The sequence below is a fragment of the Tamandua tetradactyla genome, chromosome 25 (assembly GCF_023851605.1).
Source record: "Tamandua tetradactyla isolate mTamTet1 chromosome 25, mTamTet1.pri, whole genome shotgun sequence".
Classification (NCBI taxonomy): domain Eukaryota; kingdom Metazoa; phylum Chordata; class Mammalia; order Pilosa; family Myrmecophagidae; genus Tamandua; species Tamandua tetradactyla.
In genome coordinates, this window is record NC_135351.1 from 33890962 (window position 1) to 33915799 (window position 24838).

Genomic DNA, 24838 nt, shown 5'->3' on the forward strand with positions numbered 1-24838 from the left:
TGAAAATTTTATTATGCTGAAGTATGCAGTCTAAAAAGTTTCCAGACAACAATATAAAGCTTTTCTTCTGGAATAATATTGGCTTAGTGTAGATTCTGTTGGACTTATTGCAGGTATTTTTATGCAGTTGCATTTCATATTAGACATCCAAATAAATGTTTCTTCACAATAGTTATCATTAGAGGTTATACCTAAGTATCTATGTTGCTTCCATTATGCCAAATTAGTGGTGAAATTTGCTGTTGGAATTACCTTCACATGTTTAACATATTGCCTGGCTTCAAATCATCATCCTTTTATAGTAATTTTGATATATTTAGAAATCACAAGATCATTTGGACCCAAGAAATAAATAAGGAGCAAGATAAAAATATTGCAACTTTTTTTTCTTTTTGTCAAAATTTACCGTGGTGTAATGAAGCTGATTTTCTTGAGTGACTCAAAAATTTGCTTTAAAGACTGTTCCCAAAGTGAAGCTGTCACACTTTTCTGCAGTGGCTCATCGCTAAAATAGACCTGTTGCCTCACCTGGTAAACCCTAGCATGCCACACTCATTTCAACTCACATTTCATTGTTTTAAAATATTATCTATGATACTTCATTCAAATACCAAATAGAGACATTCTCCACAATTACAGAATCTTCAGTCATAGTAGAGAATCACAAAAGGGTGATGCGAAGGGAAGAGAAGAAAGAAACTAGCATTTATTTACAGTCCTGCATTAAACCATTAATGCCATGCAATAAGCATCACACCATTTTAAGGGGTAGGTAATTCTGTCCCCACCCCATGAGGAAATAGATTCAAGTGATAAGATGTGTGCAAATTCGCCCAGAGCAGCAGTGTCCCTGGACTATTGGACATACACAGTCTACTATGCAAGTTGGTATCAAAGTGACGTTTTGTAATGGGAGAAGAGAAATAGTTCAGTAAGGTGCTGTGTGGGTCATTATACCAGTTCTCCTTTAAGATGGAAAACGATGTGGTCATTTTTTCCATCAAGAAATGGAGCCCAGTGTGGCAGATAGGCAGAAATGGGCACCCGGAGATGGGGTAGAATCTGAAAAGGCGCCAAGGCTCTGTTGGAAAGTCATGAGGATGATAAAGTTATATTTATAAAATAGCTAAATGTCCGTTAGGCATGTCAGGGGCTGTAAGGCTGGTGAAGGGCGAGAGCTTTGGAGTCAGATAAAGGTAAGTTTGAAAACCAAATTCTGAGTGCACTTTCTAACCTTGGGCAAATTACTTAAGCACTCTCAATTTCTATACAGTGGAAATAATGCTATCCATAGTGAATATGAGTTAAGAGTTAAGACGTTTAAAAGGCTTAGCAGAACACATGATGTGAATTAACATTTGAAAAATCATAGGTGTTAGTAGTCGCTTTCACATACTTTAGCCTATTATTTCTCAGCTATTCTGCTGTGACTTATCGTGATCTAAGTTTTATGGATGAGGAAAATGGGGTTATGATCAGTCTTGTAACAAATCCATGGTCTTTCTACTCTTCTTTGCTGCTGCAAAAATATAGGTGGTTTGTTAGAATTGACCACGGTGAATCTCTTCTTACTCCAGGACAATTTAAGAAAACTAAAATTAAAATGTTTTAGGCCATATTTTTTCCTAACTAAAATGAAAACATCTTTATTGAGTTCCATGAAAATAACATAGATTACTTCATTTCTTGAATTATTTATTGACTTCTAAAAAGTCATTTTATCGTCGACATTTTTCTTAATGTCAGTAAAGAAACCACTGCCTTTTAGCCACTAAGACATTTACATTTTGGCATTTTGAGCAGTTTATCCTTGAAGGATGTTAGAGCAGAGTGGGGGAGTAGGGGGGTCATGGGAGGGAGGGCAGACCATGTGCAGCCCAGAGCTCAGGGCACAGAGAAAAGCAAGGCCACTGTGCAGCTTTGGCTTCATGACAGACCATAAGTGAAGATCCATGAATGGAAGCTCCAAACAAACCATGTGCAGCTAACACATATTTATTAAACACAAGGTAGACGTGCTCCCTGCTCTCATCTCAGAGAGTGGTAACTGCTGCAAAGACAATAAAACTAGGTCAGTTGGAGAGCCACTGGAGGCAACCCTGAGCCGTGCATCACAGGAAGGTTTCAATTATAAGAAGGCACTGACCCTGTGAGTGCAAGGGTAGGGCCTGGGGAAAACACACCAGGCAAGCTCCAGAAGAGCCCTGAGGTGGGATCAGTCTTCCAGTGTTCCAGGAGTAAGAAGAAGCCCATGGTGGGTGGCAGGTTGTAAATGAGGTGCTCATGGACAAAGCTCAGGGATTACCTTAGCCAGCTCAGGTAGGACCTTGGTTGAACCTGGCTCTTGGGTTGTGTTCTAGGTGCAATGAAAAGTCGTGGAACAGTCTTGTGCGGGGTTATGATGTGATACACAGTTGGCTGCTCTATGGGGGTTGGAGCTTAGAGGAGCAGGGTTGACAAACATAGACCATCAAGGAGGCTAGATGTAGGAAGAACCATGTAGGAAGAACTGATATGGGTTTACAGTAGAACAGTGATTCTCAGACTTCAGCATGCATCACAGTAAGCTGCAGGGCTTTTGAAAACACACACCAGACAGTTGGCACCCCTCCACCCCCTGCCCCCACCCAGCATCCAGAGTTTGACTCAGTTGGTCTGGAGAGGGGTCAGATCATTTGCATTTCTAACAAATTCCCAGGTAAAGCTGATGGTCCTGTACTCTGCTTTGAAAACCACTAGAAAAAAGTATTTCCCAAACTTTATTCTTGGGAAAAAAGTTCTGGGGCATATTAATGGATGGCTTTCAAGGACAAGCCCATGGTGAAATAAACTTGGGGAGTTCTGACATTTTATGGCCATTTCTTAGACAATCTCAGTGGATGTTTTCATAGTAAAGGTCCAGAGATGTTCTACAATGATAAATACTTTGTTACTGATGTTTAATCCATCAGTTCCCTAATGTTTTTGATAATGACCTTGATGCCTGCCTGAAATGAGGTCATTCTACTGACCAGTGAACAATTCAGAAGTACTTTACACTGCTAATAGCAAAAGTGGCCAAGGCCATTATTTCTGGAAAAAACTTTTATACCTTTACAGGTTATCTAAGCTTGAAATTGTGATCCAACTTTATCCTTTTATTTTCTTAGAAGAGTCTTGCATTTACCTTCTTAGAGCATAGCATTATGATATAAGTTAGCAATTTTTCAGCCCTTTTCTTTCAGCCAGGTATTCTTTTATGCACACAGTAGATCACATAGACCATCTTAATATAAAGCACAAGGAAAAGCTGCTGTGGTTGAAGTGTAGGGGCAGGGAAACTAGAGATAACCCCTTTCCTTCCCATCATTCTCAATCCCTGAGTTCCTGGGGATTCTTCAGAGCATTACAAAGCAGGACTCTAGCTGAAGGAGCAGTGAGCTAGAAGTTAGAAGACTCGGTTATTTATGTGACCCAAGTTCTGAGACTATTTCCTTGACTGAAAATGGTTATAATTCACTTCCTTCCTAGGGTGACTGGAATGGGGTTGGGAGTGGGGGTATAAGTGAAACAATATAAATATGTAAAAGCAGCACTCAGCTAGGAAAATTGTCATGTAACTTCCAGCCCAGAGAATCTTAAGTAAAAATACACATTCTTCCACCCAAGCAAGAAATAACTAAAGGCATATATTTTCAGACATACAAGATACACTAAGTGTATTCTTAAAATATGCTAAGTGATACTGCATATCCTAAAATAGAGTGAACTGAGAGATGGAGATGTAAGCTCCAGAGATGTAAAATCATTACCATCCATCCATCCATTTATCCATCTATTCATCCATCCATCTTTCCCTTGTTCTCTCCCCCTTCTTCTCCTCCCCTCTTTAATAACAAGTAATGGTAAGTACCATTCCAAGCCCTTGCCGTGTGCCAGGTACTTGGCTGAGTGTCCTGTTACAAGCGTTATATCCTCAGCTTTACACCATCACTTTTTGTCACTGGTTCTATGTGACACAGCTGGTAAGTGGAATGGCCGGCCCAGAACCCACATCTCTTTGACAGGCTACTCTCTACATTCTTCTTGTCTCATGTTTCCCCCTAACAACCTATAAAAATAAAATTCATGGAGCACAATCATTTAAGAATGCCATTTTACTCATAAATTTAGTAAAAGTAACTAACTTTTGTGTTTTAATTAATTTTTCCCGCAAAACCCTACCTCCATTTGTAAGTAAATGTGAATTTCCCAAAGTTCTCCTTTAATGTGTTACCACTTTTTGACTGTTTGCTGTCAACATGCTCTCTTCCCAAGCAGAGCTGTTCCTGGATATTTACCACGGTGGCAATGAGGGACATCGGTATTTGAGCCGTGGTGCCTCTGAGGCTGATGATGGGTTTTGCAGCTGAACACCAGTTGGCATGTACAGTTTTCTGCACTGCAAAACTCTGCAATAGGATTTTTAAATTTGACAGGGCATAGACCAGTAATTGTCTATCATCTGTTAGAGTTTATGAAGACTATTATGATCAATAGAATATATTATTTGACCTGATCAGTTGTACTAATTCCTCTCTTATATTTTTTTCTTTTGGGGGGATGGAGTGGGAAAAGGATGAAGGGAACTAAATAAATTGTGCTCTAGAGATTTGATTTATTTTGGAACGTTAATGTCTCGTGCAGTGCCATGAAGTCGTGATTCCCTAAAGTTATTTCACAGTAAGGATGCGAAGGGGCCCAAGTTAAGGGAAACTAAAGGGCACATGAACAGTTACATTATAGTGAGAATCGGAGTTCAAGCTCCCCAAACTATTTCCTCGTTTTAGACAACATCTTATATAACAGCAGCTGGAGAAATAAGATAAATCAACTGGTTATTTTATATTAAACAACCTTCACATACTCATGTAGAAAAAAAAACACTTCCAAATCAGCATCAGCTGGATTTTAAATTATAGGATAGTCATGAAAGTAAGTACTGAGTTTCGTGCATGTAGTCTAAAGAAAACAGGATTTAATCGGAAGTGATTAGAAGTAATCAAGTGTTGGAACCCCTGCACATTCCCGTGCTGTCACCTCCCCTCTGGGCGTAGTGGTTAAAGAGCCCTGGCTGGAAGTGTAGAGTGGACCTGTGACTCAACCCCACCTCTGCCTCCTACCACCCAGGTGACTGACCTTTGGTAGTTTAACCTTTCCAAACCTCAGTTGCCTCTGTATAAAATGGGAAGAATGATTAAAGATGATAATTCAATTGTGAGGATAAATGAGTTGATGCATCACAAAACATAGCATGTGGTCTACCACAGGACAAGCACTCAATATTTTATTTCATTTTCAAGAAGATCTGAATTTTGTAGACTAAGTGCATTTCTAAGTACACATACACATATTTGTATGTGTATTTGCAACTTTTAACTGTTAGCTCAGTTTTGTAGAGAAATAGTGGTATGCCAGGGTGACTAGAGAGCAGTCTGTATATAAAGTGACTGAATGTAGAATTTGCAAGCCTCAAAAATTATGTCTTTCCTAGTTGCTCATAGTATGTGTGTGTGTGTGTGTACACACGCATAAATAAAGTACATATATATATATAAAAATAAAGCTAAATCAAAGAGAGTGACACTTCTCAAACTCTATCTTAGGGAGTCTGGAAGGTAATACTATCTATTGTCTCCTTTTTCAGAGCTCTGTGTTTCTCTTTTGTTAAATACATGTTGATTTTAGAGAAATTGTTTGCTTTTTCTGTTAGATTGATGGTTTTAGGTTATATCATATAGTCAAATACCTTACTAACTTTTATTTAAGCCCAACCTACCAAATTATTTCTGGATATAAATTAGAAAGGGGAAAAGATCTTGAAGGTGAATCACATTCATTAACCTGAAAACAGTACACCAGAAAGATAGGTGGTAATGAGTCTCTCAAAAACACAAACTTCGAGAAGCGCCTACTTTAACCTCCCCTGAACTTGCAGTCCCTCTTGTCTCACTTGATAATCATTCACCCTCACATCCTGGCTGGGGACCAGGCAGTTGGATTTCTTGGGGGAGGTTAGATCATCAGCTTCCTTTAAGTTTCCGTAAATCATCAGCAACGTCCTTTCCCAAAGTTGATGTCTTCACCCATCTTATCCACAGCCTCCTTGTAACATGCCTTTCTTCCTGAGTCCCAAGGCTGCTTGATTGGGTGTGTTTGTTTGCCTTCTCAGCCCCACCACACTCAGCCCTGGACTTCCTAACTCATCTTCTCATGATCATTCTCACCAGCTTGATTCATTTTCTCATGATTGTTCTCACCAACTTGACTTTGTCTTTCCATCCATGTGCTAATCTGTTGTTCTATGCAGCTGCTGTAATTTCCTGTTGAGTATATTTATTCCACTATTTATTTAATAAATATGAGTAAGATTTTTCATTAGAGTCTTTTCTGATGAGACAGTGGAAACTGGAAGGGACACTTAGGCTCTGGCCCTTCTTGGGTGCCTCCTTCATAGCTTCAGTTCACTCAGTGGTGATAACTATTCAATTCTAGAAATGTTACTCACATTGAACTCTTGGATCTGGAAGAAACCTTTTTAATCTATGGCATGCATTAACTAGGTTTTCACCTTGACCCAACTTCCCAGGTAGTTGGTTACATGACTAACAAAGAGGCACCCTGGACCATCTGGACATGAAGATAAACTTCACAGGTGCTCTTTATGGGGCAAGGGGTAGAGAAACTCACTCTTATCCATAACTTTCTTTCTACTGAGAATGAGATGACTCAAGTCTGAGATGACTCATCTCATCCTTGGAAACTATATACTGAGGCTTTTGGGGAAGCAGAGGTCATATCAGCTCCCACCTTCCCTACCTCCAAACCTTCTTCATGAGGTTTCTTAGACCAGTGCTTCTCAAATGTTTATATGCATATGAATTATCTGCATATCTTTACAAGGTACAGATTCTGATTTAGATCTGGAGTGGGGTCTGTAATTCTGCTAAGTGATCTGCTGATTCTTGATCTTGTTTGCACATCAGAATCACTGGAAAGATTTGAAATTACCATTTCCGGAAACCTACCCCAGACTATCCGATTGAATTGGTATGGTTGTGTTCTGGGCATCAGGATTCTATAAGCTCCACAAGAGTTTCTTCTGTGTGTCCATATTTGAGAATCACATCATAGATATCATCGTCTGAATTTAAAGTCCTATAATCTCCATAATCCCTTTTTTGCAGGGTCTCAAGAGCCTTATCCCTGTTTCTCCATCAGACTCACTTTACAGATATCCCCAACTCACCTTCTTGCACTTCTACAACTGAAAGTGGCTGCAAACTTCAAATCCCAGCACTTCCGGAGCCCTTAACTCTTCCCAGGGGATGATTTCACACCTTCTCTCTCCTCGAGCCTTCAAAGGCTCCTCTTCAAAACCCTGTTAGGGTGGGGATTTTGCTTTAGTTCTTCGCCCTATGCCCAACATTTGAGTGTGTCTCGCACACAGTAGACAACAAATATGGGCTAAATAAATGAATGTTCCTGAAGCCATCCTCCAGTTCCTCTGAGAACTCTTAAGCCCACCAACTACCAATCATAGAGAAATTTTTTTCAATTGTAAAATTTCCCTCTGATTTGTGACTGGATTCCATCTCCATGTGCTTTTTTTAAGGAGAGTTCCTATATTCTAAGAGATCCAGTCGCTATCTCCACCTTCACTCGTGGAGCTGGTTTAGCTTCCTTCTTCCATAATGAGCATAATCTTTCTGCACAAGTCTACAAATATGCTTTGGGTCCCAATGGAATAGCCATTCCAAGAGCTTGAACACTGCAAGTTCTTTAAAAAATAACTTCCTCCATTTCTTTAAAAATATGTAATTGCTGTCTCTCCTGAGATATTTTTACATTGTGTCCCTAGAGGAGAGATTCCAGATGATGGCCTAATACAGGACAGAGGCCCATAGACAGACAGTCTGGCTCCAATTTATGCTCTGAGCTACCACGACTAATAGGCGTTAGCATTTTGATATAGAGACGTGTCGTACTTGATCCTGGCTGGAATATACACTGGTACTATCTGGCTCAGAATCACACATTTAAGGGCAAAGAGCTGTGCATTTCCTTCATCTTCCTCTTCTCTCATTCTCTTCCTCTCTCTTGTATTCAACAACATATCTGGGGAATAGTTTCAGTATTTTTATAGTGCAGTGCATAGAATAAATTGGAAGAAGTTCAATTTGATCCATATTAAATTCTGTTGTAGATACTTTGAACCAATTGGAAATATTACATACATAAAATGGACATCTGAGCTTCTACAAACCTCTGCTGGCAGTGCCTGATTTTCCAACTTTTTTCCGCTCTCCAAGTTTTCACTATCACTTCATTTTAGAACCTAAACTCAACACTCACCACAATTAAACTGAAAAGAAGCAATAGTTATGGATTTTTAAGCTGCCCTGTATTTTGACAAACATCTTATGAAAATGAGCAGTCATCTCTGTGTAAAACCTGGGCTTCAATCCAGAGGTATGTTTCACTCTCGGGTGTCTGATGAAATGGTGGAGTTGGAGGCACTGGAAGTTCCTCCTCAGTCTGGCAGAGCAGAGGGTGCCCGACATAGCAGACACAGATTGCCATGGCTACACCCACCCAATGCCTGCTCATCTTCCTTAGATTCCTAGATCTGTGTGTCCTTAGTTAGAAAAGTGCAGTACTGTCATCTGCTTACATAGAATTAGCTGTCTTGGTGACTTAGTAAGCTGGAAAAAAAAAAGCAAAATTAAATATTTGAAAGTGAGCCTTTACCAGACATTCTCTTAGAAACAAGGCCACCACCTCTTACAGGCATGGTTTTCCTTGGCATGTGACGTGACCAACCCCAACCCATCTGTGTCAAGTGTGGCTAGCAAAACACCTCCCTTTCCACAGGCATTGCTCTTTGGAAACCTTAGTAAAAGGCAGCTAGTTCATACTCCACAAACCTCAAACCTAAACTTTCCCAGTGAATAAATAATATTTTGCCAAAATGCTTACGAAGATCTGGCTCACGTAGCGTGTGTGATGTGGAATCAGCACAGCTTGAAAAACAAATGAACAGCCCCCACCCCCCTCTCACCCCCCAGGCCCAGAGCTAGCATTCCACTGGTGCGCTCAAATGCCGTTTTCATCATGGCATACGCTGTCCCGGCTTGTTAGAGAATTCGTGTTGGGGTTTTGTGTTTTTTAAACAATTATACTTGTTTGCATGCTTATCACATGCAAAGAATGTATTCTTCATGGATTTTTCTATTGCTGTTTGGGTAGCATAAGAGTTGGGTACTTCGAAAGCATGGAATCCATGAAAGTAACAATCAAAGAGGAACAGTATGTCTTCTCCCCTCCCCATAAATAGGGTCTGTAAATGCAAAGAATGTGAAGAATGAACACAAGAAATGCAATCATTTTATTTAAAACTTAAAAAGAAAAATCGGCATGTAATAGGATAAGAGCTTAGCCAACTAGACTAAGAAAGAAAACATTTTAAATAAGGTATTTCTGATCCCCCCCCCATCTGAAATATCTTTAGGGCAATAATCACCAGGAATATAATGGAGCAGTGTGCCACTCAGCTTTTATTGTCTTGGATCAGTGAACATTCCTCAAAAGCATAGAGCGTCACTAATGGAATTATGTTTTCATGCTATAATGACATTTGATTTTTCCTGATATTTCTGTAGACTTTCTGTTCATGATTCCATGACTAGGCAGAATATTTACAATTTCCTATGCCCTCTGCCTATCCAACTCCTTCCACAATAAAGAAAGAGACTTACAACCAAAATTTTTAAACATAAAAGTCATATATATATATATATATAAATGCATTCCACCTTCAGAAATTATCTTTCAACCACAAATGTGGTCACAAATATGACCAAGGAACAAAAGTAAGAAAAAAGGAATATAATTTTATACCTGAAAGAAAGAGAGCAAAATCAAAACTCCTTGAGACTGGTTCAGGTTCTTGAATGCATTTTTGTTGTTGAAATGGAATTTATTTGATTCGGGAACATGTTGCTCCAAGGGGCCCTGTCCCTGAAAGACAGATGACTCTTGCAATAGAGTCAACTGCCCCGAGGACACAGAGCCAGGACCAGATGCTCAGAGGCATGTGAGCGATGAGCATCTGTTTTTGAGAACTGAGAAACCCATCGATGAAATCCACAGAAATCTCTAATGAAGAGATGTGCACAGTTAAAAGATTGTTGAAATCTTCCCACGGCTTATCTGTGTGTTTATCCACGTCGAGTTTTAACCTTGATCAACACACCTCCATAAAGCCTTCCTTTCTTAGCATCGAAGCCCCTTTCTCTAGATTTTAATGGCTACAGAATATGAAACTGACGCTCATTTCAAATCTGTTTGTTTACACAAGGGCTTCCCGCTCAAAGCATTGTGGTAGGAAGTACATGGAGAAGATTGTTTTTTGCAGGGTAGGAAAGAGAAGGGCTTCTACTTGCAAATGGACTTAGTTGGGATACGTGGATGTTAAACACATTGCTTGAAATGCCATTTTTTAGGACATTGAAAACGCAATTTCAGTTCTCTCTCTTCAAATCCCTGCATCCTGGCTCCTGGCCCAACCACTCAGCCCAAATCACCCTCGAAGACCTTCCAAAATAACTTCTCAGCCAAAACCAACACTATCCTTCTAGGCTTGTCAGCTATATTCAAAACCACATTCTTCTCCCCTCTAACACCCATTCTGGCCTCACATTCTGAGGATTTGTCTCTTCCAGGGTTTCCATTTTCCTCATCTCCAGAGTCAAATCTATAACAGTTCGCTTTTAGAGATCATTCCAACTTTGATAATTTCGAACACGCTTGTGCCTGAATTCCTCCACTATCTCAGGCCCTAAACTCTATGTCTTACTCTTTATTTCTTGATGCCACGTCTTGAACTGCAGTTAAACATGGTAAAGTAAAAACTCTGGTCTTGATTCTCAACTCCTTGCTGTTTATATAGACAATATAAATGTATGAGATATATAAATATAATATAACTATATAATAGCTTGGTTTCTATAAGCAAAAAAAATGAGTCATTCAGACTTTTTATTAATCCCTTTACTTTCATTAAGCTTTGAAAAGTATCTATTTCCATCTTAAATTACATTTACTAAATTAATGTTTATTTAATTATCCTCCACTCTTCCCTCTTCAGCCCTAGTCAAATGCAAGTTAGGTCAAACCTTACACATATTCAGGTAGATATTCCTATTGCCTTGGTGAACAAAAAACAATTAATAATTAATTGGTGAATTCAGCATCCCCTACCAGCTCTCCCTATCTCACCTCAAGGTGACATTCCCAGCTCAGGTCCTACAGATATCCAGTTGACCTAATTTCTTGATCTCCTCTCTCATTCCCCCCCCCCCCACCACCAATCTTTAAAGGACTTTCTTTCCTTCTTTCTAAAAAACCTGCTCCATTCTTCAGAACCCCATCCAAATCCCTTTCTCCAAAGAGCTTTTCATGGAGTCCATGTAAAATGGGCATTGAACTGGCTTGCTTGCTTCTTCTGTCTTCACGAGCCTATGAGAACATATCTGGAGTCATTTCCTTTGGAAAGCACCTTTTAAAAAATTGGGCTATTTTTTGATCCATAGGTAAAAATCTCTACCATCTGTCCCCCAACCCCTGCCCTCTTCTCACACCGTTATGCTTTTAAAACTATAAAAGCTGTGGTCACCGAAATGTTCCCTCATTCCGTATGCATTTTCTTTTCAGGACCCCCCCATGGCTGTGACCCTTGGGCTCCGAATGGAGGAAATGATTTTTAATCTTGCTGATACACATTTATTTTTTAATGATTTAGAGGTAAGAACTTAAAAAGGTAAGAATAATTCTATCCAAAACCTAAAATCCTTAGATGGTTTGTGTATATGCAGATAAGCTCAAGAAAACAGAAAAATGGAACTCTAGCACCAGAGAAGTGTAAAGTTCCTGTGGAGGGGAAGAATTGTACACACTATGAAAAGGAAGCTAAATTGTGTTAATGAAAGATATATATGAACTGGCACGTATTTAGAATCAAAAATTAAAATAAAATAAAATCCATTGACTTTTATGTTTCACAGGAAGAAACGTCACCCTTGCTGGCCCTCATTATATATCCTTGCCCATTACGCCTCGTTCTTTTAGTGTCTCAACCGCACCTCATAGGCGCTTTTGGAATCGGCATTAGCTTTCTCAGCTTACAAACCAGAATGCTATTTAGGTGAATCACTGAACGGTCATTCACAGATATTGTCCACACTGATGGCATGGATTGTTAAAATTTGCAGACGATCTAAAACCTGATTTGAGTCCATATTATTATTTCTTATTTCCCCCTCTTCTGGATAAAACAATGCTAGAGCACTTTGTTTCTCATTTATTTTTCCATTTCCAACTTCAAATAGTAGTCCAATGTCTAAAATGCAAACAAGAGGAAGAGAAAATAATAATAATAAAAAAAGAAGGACCCAAGAAAACTAGTCTCAAAATGGCAAAGTATGTACTGTAATGACGTGTATAATCTGTTGGCTAATGAGCTGAGTAATTAGGCTACCAGAAGATAGAATTTAACTTAACCCTACAGTTAGCCCTGGGAAAGAGTACTGTCCGGGCAAGCACAACTCTGCTGCAATAGTGATTTCTTTTCTTTTTTGTTTTTTGACAGCGTGTTTACATTTATCTCATGGTTTTACAGTGAAATAAAAGCATTTATATGTAATCGTTATATGAAGAGGAGTGAGATTTTTATTACTGAGCTCCCACTTTGTTCTATATATTTCACGTTGGACTTTCCACTAATTAATTAGCAACCTTCTGAAATAAGTACATTTATCACATTAGTTTTGTAGAGGAGAACCTGTACAGTCCCAGAACAGAGGCATTATGTCCAAAGTTACCCACTAACTAAGTGATACGGTAGTAAATAACCCGGGTCTGTGTGTCTCCAGAGTATATACTTCTCTGCCTTTACCCTATGCTGAAATTAAAAGATGTGTGAGAGTTTTCATGAGTGTCTTAAGCCTTTGAAATTGTCAAGGTCTTTTTGAATCTACTTTTGTTTCCATTTGCAATATAAGAGTAAAATGGGTGGGTCAATATGCCCTGTCAAGATATGCACTGAAAATCTTTATAGTAACATTTTATTTGTTTGTTTTCTCTGCAAGGAGGACTTGTTTTTACTGGATAATAAAATTGCTCGGTTTCAAGAGGGTCTTTTTTCTTTAATGGGCAAAATGAAAAAGTATCCTCTATTCTGGTCTGCTGTTTTTAAGCAAATTTTCCAGTTCCGTTCTTGTCTGTTCTTGTCTTCAATTCTTAGGCAAGTTCCAGTTCTAGATCGTGAGAAATAATAATCACCTCTCTAAAGCCTGATTTAAATTAATCCTAACTTATTTCTGCCTTGTATACAAAATGATTTTATGTACACATGATAATAGGAAGCACATTTTAACCTTGTTTGAAACCTGAATTTTTTTATGTACAGTGATAGCTTTTTAAGTTTGTGTTTCTGTTGGTAAAAATGGACAATCCTCATACTAGAGAGGACTCTAAAATTATTAACCCTTTCACAGCTGTAAAAATAAATTAAATGGGAGTTTTATGTGGCTTATTCCAAGTTGTATAGTTTTTATTTCTTTTAGTTATTCTTTTTATTACAAATAAATGGAGTGATCCTTTAGCTTTTTTAGTGGTTTGTTAGAGGCCAGACGGAATAAATTTACCACCTAATTTTTAAAAAACTCCCTAAGTGAGATGGTGAAAGTAGAATGTGGTGAATTTGTGAATACCTTTACCAAGCATGAAATGAATATTGGCATATCAGAAATATGTTATAGTCTTTAAGAATTGAAGACTTAAAAATTTTTTACTTTGGATTAGGTACTATGTTAAATGTATTTTAAAAAATATTCATCAGAATCTCGGTAGAAATAGTAACTTGTAATATGTTGGTCTTGAATTTTTATTTTCTGGCCATAGCTTTTTTTGTTGTTATAGTTTAGAATGTGATAAAAAAAAAATTCCTTTTGATTCAAACTCTGAAACTTCACCATTCAACAATACTGTAATTAATCAAGGAAATAATTGAATCTCTGCATATAAGTTAATTGAACTTTTATTATACACATGCAGACACACACACACACACACATATGGGTGAAGTGACCAGGTGAAGGGAAACTCAACAGTCTCTTACTGGGCGGGCCATGATGGCTCAGTGGCAGTTCTTGCCTGCCGTGCTGGAGACCCGGGTTCGATTACTGGTGCCTGCCCTTGCAAAAAAAAAAAAAAAAAAGAAAGTATATTATTGACATAAGTGAGATAAGTAAGCACTGAAACTAATAAAATCTAAACAATAGCTATCAAGATCTTTCAGTGTAATTACATAAATACACATTCTTCATGTTTCTGAATTTGAAAGTCAACTTTGCTTTCACACTTCTTCTCTTTCGATAAGCCTCGCATAGGCAGATTGTTGTGTCTCCCTTACTGCTTCTGCTGACAAAGAGGGGAGTTCTTCATCATGAGTAACTCCATGATGAGTAAATCCACCACCAAATTGTGATATTTCTTCTTGTAGATTTAATCTCCCAGGGTCCTTTTTTTTAGCCCAAATTTCTAATTTGAGACTTAAATCCACCAATCGATATTGCAACGTATGTAGTAGCAGCTGCTCCTCAAATAATTCCTTGAAGGATAAAATTAAACCCTCTAATAAACACTTTCCTACACCCTGCCCAACTGCAGAGAAGCCAGGTGCTGGCACCTTTTCCTTAAGAGGAGGGTCTCTTTTTAAATAAAATGACAGTTCAGTTAGAACGACACCCAGCAAAGCAGGTACCAAGGTGGACAGGACAGCAAAAATGAGAAAAAACTTCTGTGGTTTATAACTGATACATATCAGTGGCAATTTTGCAGGCTTCTTATATGTCAAAAAGATAAAATGAAATAATTTAGATTAGTTTAGAATTATTTCAAATGTTTTAGTTCTTCTACTGAAAATTGTTAAAGTCAAAGCATTACAGCATGCTTAGTACTCAGGGTTTAGAACAGAATGATTCTTGCTCGGTTACCCAGAGTGAAAACAATTTAGAATTTTCTAAAAATGTAAGCGATTGAAGTTCGTGTTTCTGTCATTGGACTGTAATCTGCAGGCAACAGTCCAGAGTCAACAGGCAGAGTTAATTAGGCATAATTTTCAAAAAAAGATGTTAGATTTGGAAAAAGCTCAAACATAACTTCGAATATGAGATTCATAGTCCAAAAAGTTTGATATACTGTTAAGTAAAAAACAAGTTTGGGGAAAAACTGTGTATAAATTAATCATGTTAATTAATACTTGAAATATGAGAATTTCTCCACAAATTAGGATGAGAGGGTATTAAATAAATAAACAGCTTCTAATTACCAGGGTAATTGTCCCCCTTTATATAAATATCTTCTTACAGTCTTCAGTATGTAGAATAACATTATTTCATATCATATAATTCTGGATTAGAGCAGTTAAATGATTGGGATAATTCTATCAAGAATTATTTGTCTAGACATACTATTTCTTCAACAAATAACTGTTGAGCCATACACTGTGCCAGACTGTGCCCTTAAGTGGAAGTATATCCTGGTGAACTAAAGCCACTCTCAGGGAACTTCCAGGTTAAATTTTTTGTGCTCTTAGCTACGACTGTAATTAGAGATTTATTCAAAAATTCCTAAACCCATCATTTATGTAAATATGAACTTTGAAAATTAATTTACCTGGATTTTTAAGTTATTTATATACCAAAATTGTACTGATTGAGGTAGTCATTGAGTTTTGTTTGTTTTTTTGTTTTATATTTTAAAAGAACCTTGAGTAAACTAGTTAATAATTAAATCGCAACAGTATCTAATACACTACATGTGGAAAACTAGACACTAACTGTTAAATAGTTGACTACCAGACACTTTAAAGTCCTGTCATGAATATAAACAGTAGCAGACAAATCTTCATTTTGAATGCAATCGTATTTTCAAATTTAATAGTTTTTTAAAACATTAATGCTAAATGGTAAGCACTGTGTGTGTGTCATAATATGTGAATATAATTGAAATAATTTTATTCGGGGAAAAAAGAATGCCGAAAAGCTAAACCATATTTATTCTGAAGTTAGTAGGGTTTAGGTATTTTAAATGCCCTAACCAAATTCCACCTCCAGACCCTGTAATATTTCGCTGGAGCTTTGCAGATAATTTGAAGGTAGAATAAGAGTCTTAGAAGAGCAGACAAGAGTTGACTTTTTAGAGGCCACCATTCGACCTGAGCACTGGGTAACTTAAAATCGGATCATGTATTTATTTTCCTCTGTGTTTGTAGCACGGTTGGGATGATGTCATCATTATTTTCCTTTTACCTCTAAGTATTACCTTCAGTTAAAAAAAAAAAAACTGAGCAAAAGGATAAAGGAAGACAGGTCGGCTTCTATGGTTCTTGCCTTTTCCTCTTTGGTTTGGGTTGAGATGAGGACTTTAAAAATAACACCGACATGGCTCTTTCGTGGTATTTCTGGCCCTTTAATGAGGAAGTGATGGAAATATCACAAGGCACTATAATTGCTCAACCCCCTCTGTTGCTGCTCGACAAATAACAAATTGTAGAACACACAGCAGAAATTGCTGAAAACAAAAAGCAATCACAGGGATTCCAAGGAAAATTTCATTTAGATAATTTCAAGATTAAAATGATCTTTAAATTGCTCTGAAGAAACCCACACACCAAAAGTTTACAAGCCCTTTTTTATGGCATTCTTCTGGATTTAGCTCGTACAGAGTAGAAGTGGTGCCATTTCCCAGCCAGCAGAAAACAGGAGATGGTGAGATGAATGTGCCAATGCTGCCCTCTTCTGGCCATAGCCTGATCAGTGGGAAAATGGGAAAGTCTTTAAAACGTGGGAACAAGCATCATCTGAGAAACAAACAACTTATCTCATGTTTTTAACAGGAATGTGATCAAGTTCATATAGATGATGTTTCCTCTGATGATAATGGGCAGGACTTAAGGTAAGCCATGCCTTTCAGTATGCTGTTTCCTACAGAAATTCACCTATGGAGTTTTGCACATGTAATTATTTCTTTTATTTCTTTTTAATGTATTTTGGGTGTTGCAGTACCTACAGTTTTGCAACTGATGGCTTCCATGCAGCTGCAAGTAGTGCAAACCTTTGTTTGCCAACAGGTGTAAGAGGAGGGGTTGACTGGATGAGGAAGTTGGCTTTTCGATACAGAAGAGTAAAAGAATTATATAACACCTACAAGAACAATGTCGGAGGTATGTGTGACTCTTTAAATCTAATAAAGACACTAGGGTACAGGTAGACTCCAAACTGAAAGTTTTTAAAATAATGTTAGGATTAAAATAAAATAAAATCATTACAAGCTTATGGTGAGCTACATGGAGCAGAAATTTTAAGATTTTTAGGATGAGTGGGGCACATTTCAACTACAGCTCTGTCAAAGAAATTAGAAATCCTTTGCAAAATTTTGTGCTGAGATGTTTTGTCAAGGTTTACAGCAAGAAATTTGGTTTGTCCCATTTCAATTAATATTTGGGGTTTTTCATCAGTGAGATTAGATAGAGGAAATGAGGGAATCGTGCAAAGATGTGGCTGAAGACATTATCTTCAATCATTGAGGCAGAGTTGTCTCAATCATTGTCTTTTTGAAATATTGTCAGACATAAACATAACCAGTGATTAATATCATTTCAAAAGGTTTCATCAAGTCTATCTTATCCTTTTAAAAATGGCGTGTTGTCCAAAAGCGTATCTTTCCTATGATTGTCATGGTTTTTAAGACTTCAAACTCTGTAGGTGGCATCTAGGCCACTTTGAACCCATCGCATATATTATAGGAACATCAAGACTGGTGACCTCAAGACTGAGATCCTGGAAGTGCTTCTTGGTGTAATAAACCTTGATTATCTCCTTTTATTAGCAATAGTTTTAGGTCTTAAGATTCTTGAGATTAATTAATAGGTCACATAAGATTCTTCTCCCAGAGGTTTTTTTTTCCTTTTTAAAAAAGGAAGAGTATCGCTTCTCGGCCTTTTGGCTAAGGTCAAGTGTAGTATCTATTCTTATCAGTTTAATATCTGATACGTCCTCTATCTGAGGACAATATATTAAATGGATTTTTGGAATTAGGAGATGGAATAGGAGCTTGCTCCGTCCACTCCATGCATCGACCTGGTATTGCAGTACTTCCAGGAACGGTGCGCCCCCCTCGGGGGAAACAATAAATGGATAAAAAGTTTAAAAAAAAAAAGGAAGAGTAACTGAGAGGGGCAAAGCAGAATCCAAAACGGAATATAATTATATGTGTATGTGCTATGCAAATGTGTACTTGCATACACTGTAGAATGCATCAGAGTGTAATAAAGGTTTCACGAGAACGTATATTACACAAACCCATCGTGAGGGTGGGGCTGTGACTCTGCTCTCTCCATATCTCTAGTGCCTAGCATCGAGGTACGTAATAGATGCTCAATAACTAGAAGAGAGCCTAAATAGCAAAGAATGCCAGAAAATAGTAATGTTAGAACAAAAAGGGAGGTTAAATGTTAGGTAGTGAAAGACCTTCATTTACAAATGAGAAGCAGGTCCATGCAGGCTACTGGCTTCAGTCAGGGCTCCAGGTTTCTAATTTACTCCAGTGCTCTTGGCAAGACTTGTCTGTAAAATCAAACAGAATGGAATTCTACTTGAAACTAAATAGGTGTAGGTAATATATCTAACCTTAAAATCTAACTGCCTTTGGGAAATCTGAATTAATTTTTAACATTCAGATGTGCCACTATTTGTCTCTTGCAAATATTGTTAGAGTTTAAAATTAACAAGGTTGTTAAGAAATAATTTTATAGCTTAAAAGTTTTAAAAACCACATGAAAGTCCATTTTCTGTGATATGTGAGCATCTCTTTATCAAATTTAGGATCGGAGATCATTGCTAGAAACTATATATTTTATGTAAAAAATCTTCCGCCTCTATATGTTCTCCTAATGTTCTAAAATACAACTTAAATCAGAAATCTTTTTTATGGAGTTACAATGATCTTGTTATCATAAAAATAGGGTGTGGATCTAAAACAAAAATTAACATGCCTGCCTTTTTTCTTGTAATAACATCAATGTAGTCTTCAGCAATTGTCCATAACTGTGTCATATGGTTTAGGATTTTAAACACAGTGCTTGTACAACAGCCTTTGCAATAGCTTTTGCGCTAACATTAGAATCCTTCTAAGACCTGTATATGATATGCCATTTTTTTTGATAATGCCATTTTATTGTTATTTCTAAGTACTAATGTTTCTGATTATTTAAAAACTCAACATTTTCAGGCAACCCAAAGCCCAGTGACTCTGCAGTCTGCTCTGCCAGTCTTAGAGGGGCCCAGGTTCAGAGTTCCTGAGCTCCCCAGGTGGTTGGCATCCACTAAACAGACCCTGGGTTCAGTGAGGGCAGAAGTGGGACCCCTTTTTCACTGTATATCCTTAGTTTTTACCCCAGTACCTGGCATCTAGAGGCTTCTCCATAAATATTTGCTGAATGAGTGAATGGATGGTCAATTCGGAGTGAAGAGTCAATAATGGTATAAACCAAGCTCTCTCTCTATTTCTGATATAGAGTAGAATAAAAATTATCAGACCAAAGGGAAAACAAGCTAGGGATTCCTTAAAAAAAAAAATGTACCCCTTACCTCTACCCTGCTTTTTGATGTTGCAGGACTCCTTGGCCCTGCCAAGCGAGATGCATGGCTGCAGCTGAGGGCAGAGATTGAAGGTCTGACGGACTCCTGGCTAACAAATGCACTTAAGTCTTTATCAATTATTAGTACTAGGTAAGTGACACTGTTGCAGTTTCTATGTCTACAGTATTGAAGATAGAGTTCTAATAGCCCAACATAGATAAAATGTTTTAATTCCCAGACTAGTTTAGAGTTTGAAGGGGCCTAACAATTCAACCACTGGGGACTTTCAACTGTGTGTGTGTGTGTGTGTGTGTGTGTGTGTGTGTGTTTTGTGTGTGTGTTAGAGCTGGGTAAACGGTTTCACTTCTCAGAATAACCAGGAGATCCCATCACCCAACCCTTCTCTCCTTATAACCACTGATAATTCCACAGATAGGTCTAGTGGCTTCTAAAGGAATAGGAAACAGTACCATTATGAAAACAACATAAAACAATCCTATTTATACAAAAAATCCATGTTGTAGGTCTTTCAGGCTAAATAGAAAATACACGTAACCCAAATGCATTTGAAAAGCAAGAGAAAACATTTGAAAAGCAATTTTTTTTGTTCAAACTAAGCAGTGAAATACTGACTTCTTAGTGGTAGACAGTAGAATTAAATGAATTTATGACGCATCAAACACCCATGTGCCATAAATGCTAATTAATAAGGTCACATAGCCTGAAAAGTAGTTGCTAGTGCAGAGAGAACGAATCTTGCCACTGCCCCATTCTATAGTTGCATTTCTGTGGGATGAATAAATAAACACATGCTTAGAAAATATTATAGATAACAATTCAGAAAAGGGTAACATGGGGCATGACTGAGTTAGGATACAGATAAACCTTGTCAGAGTAAAAGGGGAGTCTATAAGAAGAAGAGGAAAGTAATGGAAAATAAATGGGTCTGTGTCCCATCCTGGCTTTCCCTAGCTGTGTGGTGCCATTGGAGGCTGTATGGACATCAGTGTAAGTGGGGAGGGGGAGGCAGGAATGTCCTTCAAGCCACAGGAGCACTTCGCTCAGTGTGGGGGTGTGGCAGTTGGTGGCAGCACCACCTGCCTCCTGGCGCAGCGGGGAAGGCTTAGGTTTTAGGACTCTTGGGAAGAAGGTTTTGGGACTCCATGTAGGGAGGATTGCCTACCTGTTTAAGCATTTTGAAAGGGGGACTGGCTGTCTTGTGTTCTCAGTAACTGGTGACATGAGTACCAAAGGTCAGGGGAGCTGGGATAAGAAGTTCCCTGAGCCCCAGAAATTGTGGGCAAAATATAGTGGCATGTGTGTTTTTCTGAGGAGGAGGTCCAAGCTTTTTGTAGTTCAGGAAGATGTCTCCCACATTGTTAGAAACCAAAAATTACCAAACTGGAAGTTTAAAAAGATGGACTTAAATCAACAAACTACAAAAGTTTGGAATATTAAGAAGCAAATCAAGGTATACCAAGGAAGGGAAGGAGAAAAAGAAGTCAATGCAGATTGAAGACTTATGAGCCACACAATTTGCTAAGTTATCTGCATATATTACCTTATGAGTCGTTTGCACAAAATCCCTGGGAAGTCAGAAAAACACACTTATTCAAAACCATATATATATAAAATTACATATTCAGAGGTTAGAAATATGATACGCTTGACCCTAATTCCTCCTCCATGATTATTGTCTAAGGACATAATCAAAACATTGATATAAAGAAGCACTATTTATAATATTGAAAAAGAAAAAACAATATATGTGTTTAGGCTTAAATCTTAAAAACATTATGGTGTATCCACATGGTAGTTTGTGTATATTATGTTTTACTGGGAGAAAGGAAATATTAGACAGTTGTCATATAGATTAATAGGCTCATGATTAAATAAATGAATAAAAGCAGAATACAAAAGTTTACGTATAGTCTGATCCCAGTGGGAAAAGTATATACGCAAACAGAAACACTGAACGTGAATGCACAAAATGAGGAGCGTTTTAACGGTTAGATAAGTGCTGCTGTTCATGTTCTTTGTATGTTTCTGAATTTTACAAATAAGATGTAATATGCACTACATTGATAATTAAAAAATTATGTAGCTCCAAAGACAGCTAAAACTGGTCTTCAAAACCACATCCCTAGGGTGGCCCATGGTGGCTCAGCAGGCAGAGTTCTCGCCTGCCATGCCGGAGACCCGGCTTTGTTTCCCGGTGCCTGCCCATGCAAAAAAAAAAAAAAAGCATCTCTAGGGTGCACGGGTGGTTCAGTGGTAGAATGCTTGCCTTCCACGCGGGAGACCTGGGTTTGGTTCCTGGACCATGTACCCCCACCCCACCACCCCCAAAAGATGCACACACGAAACCACATCTCTAAATTTAAAAAGCCTGTACTTAATTTTATTCCGTTTTTGTCCGTGGTATTTGTCTATGTTTGAATTTGAATGGCATCTTGCTTTGACAACATCTGATGAAGAACTTTAAGTGCCACAGTTCAATGAAGCTCTTGTACATTATTCTTTAATAATCTCTTTACCATTATTTGAGGAAGTTTTTATCTGTTGATAGACAAGTCATTTTCTTGGTCTTCATTTCCATAGCAGTAAAATTAAGGATTGTGTAGATGATCTTTACTAAATTCCTACTTCTAAAATCCTTTGTTCTCCCGTTCCCGTGTAAGTGATAACCTCACCGCCAGCTTCTGGGAGAAGCTCCTATTTAAAGCCAGATATCTACGGAGATAATTTAAAAATGAACATGTTTTAAAAAGCTACTTAATAGTTGTTTTTGAGCAAATTATAATTTTTCCTTACAAATGATCTGTCTAAATAAAATGAAGCATAATATTAAGTATACTAGGGGGTAAGTGTCTGCACACCCCTGAAAAGTAGAACTCAGCTTGTTCTCCCAAGTTGCCATTGAGATCAAGTTCTTAAGATGAATTTCCTGCTATGAATAGTGTGCTAGAAAACTCTAGAAAGAGTTCTAGAGACTATTTCACAGGGCCTCAAAAATATGTATTAAAGGTGTGTGATGCAAAATATCTAATAACAATAGGGTCCATAACTAAATGGCTTCTGATTCCCAATTTCATGTGTGTGGTTGAGCCAGTTGCGCAGGATGGACCAACTTTCTCGTAATCCAAAGGAAGCACTTTAGTGCATTCTTTCCGGATCTCCTTCTCGCAACCTCCAATCTCTTGGTTTCTTTTATTTTCCCCAATATCCTAAGATGTAATAAACAACCCTAAATCACAGTCAGTGTAGGCGGTCCTCACTCTCAAAAGGTGGGGCCTTTGGCAACTGATTGAAATTGGACCCACCCGACGCAGTTAGCCCTTTTCTCACTGAAGTTGAAAAGGTTCAGGAATTCACCCCGTCCAGCAATAAGGAAAACGCTTCTTCACTTTATCCCTTCAGGATCCCTCATTTGTCATCCCATTGATTGGGAGCTATCTGGACACTTGCCCAGAATCCAAAAACTCCTTCTGCCCATCCCATCACCCTCTTTCTGTCTATGCCCTCTACTTCCCAGGCCCTGAAAACTCTGGGACAAGAAGACCTATCACCAGGAAAAAAAATACATACCTGATCTAGATAGTTGTAAAACTTAGCGTTAAACCATCCCCTCCTCTAAGAAGCCTCCCTGATTGCTACTGGCTGAGGTAGGCATTCTCTGAGGTCCCAGAGGGATTTAAGGATACCTTTATTATAGAATATATTTCATCTTACACTTACCTATATACTTGTCTTTACTCTCTGCCTTGCAATTTAAAGTGGAAGAAAGGAAAGCAAAAGCCATTCATCCACAACTTTTTTTTTCATGTTTTCCTCCACTTCTCTCATTTTTCCCAGCGCCTTTTATGGTGACTACCAGAGAGTAGGCATTCCATAAAAATTGTTAAATGTTGAAAGGTTAGATTAGCAGGGGCCCCTTATTGTGGAATTCAGAGACCACAGTGACAATTTTAAACCTGATGTATTATAAATCCGTTAGTATTAGAAAACAAATATGTATATTTCCTCCCTATCTTAGGAGTAACTGCGTAAATGTCTTGGTAACGACAACCCAACTGATCCCAGCGCTTGCAAAGGTTCTACTCTATAGTTTAGGAGGTGCTTTTCCCATTGAGAATATTTACAGTGCAACTAAAATAGGTAAGAAAATTATTTTAAATAATTTATTTTAAATATGAAATATGTTTGTAGGAGTGTTTAATGTATGCTTTTGCATGGACCCGTTTTTGATCAATTTTACTAGTAGATCATCAAGCAAATCTGGATAGAGCTCAAATAGCAAAGTGGCCTGCAACTCACTGTACTTGTGCAAATTTTGCAAGAACTATTGACTAGTGAAATTCTCAACTTATGATCTGGGTCGTTCTGACTCACTCTTTATATTCCATAGAGAGTTATGGACATGTTATACAAATAATGTACACACTTTCTTGCCATGGTGTTTAATATTTTATTTAGTATGTGCACATGGCATTGCATCCTTACATATGCAGCAATATAGACCCAAGGTAAGAATACTATTTTGACATTGCAGGAAAGCCTCAGATGGATTGATCTACTGTCCTTTTCTTCAGAAAAAAAAATAAAGTGTTCCATGAATTAAAAAACACAATTGGAATATTCATATCACATGAGTGGCCAGAAAATCCACATTTCCAAAAATGCGCAATGGTGATCAGAGAAACCCAACCTTGTTTATTTAGAGAATGTCTATCTGTGGGGCCATCTTTAACTTTAAGTGCAGTATTTGGGCTACGACTTCTATTAAATTTTCAAAAACAGATCTTCATCAACTCGTGCCATCCTGAAAGAGTTAGAAGAAAACAATTCCTGTATCCCACTGTCTGTCAAAGAAATGGCCAGGGAAGTAGATGGGCTTCGTAGTATGGCCAGGAGGTCAACAAACATAGGCTCTGGAACCTTGACAAGAGAAGTTCAAAATCCTAAAATCCCCCACCAAAAATAACCTGCCCTGGACCTTGTGAACGTCTGACCTTAGCACTGCAAAAGAAGCCCCCGGTTGCAGCTGTTTCAGGAGTGCAGTTAAAAAGAGCCCAGCATTCCGGCACAGGAAACTTACGTCCTGGTGCCAATCCATG

General features: G+C 38.0%; 1 protein-coding gene and 1 non-coding gene across 10 annotated transcripts in view; both read left to right on the top strand.

Annotated features, from left to right (window-relative positions):
- Positions 1-24838, top strand: part of EYA4 (EYA transcriptional coactivator and phosphatase 4) — a 293063-nt gene that overhangs the window by 260368 nt on the left and 7857 nt on the right. For all 9 annotated transcript variants that reach the window (XM_077144037.1, XM_077144033.1, XM_077144039.1 and 6 more), the window contains 5 exons: positions 11734-11823; positions 16979-17037; positions 17145-17305; positions 19757-19871; positions 23758-23879. In XM_077144037.1, the coding sequence (XP_077000152.1) occupies positions 11734-11823; positions 16979-17037; positions 17145-17305; positions 19757-19871; positions 23758-23879 (547 nt within the window). The remainder of the gene's footprint in view (positions 1-11733; positions 11824-16978; positions 17038-17144; positions 17306-19756; positions 19872-23757; positions 23880-24838) is intronic.
- LOC143669430 (U2 spliceosomal RNA) lies at positions 18068-18258 on the top strand. Its single transcript, XR_013168938.1, has one exon. It is a non-coding gene; the product is annotated as a U2 spliceosomal RNA (small nuclear RNA).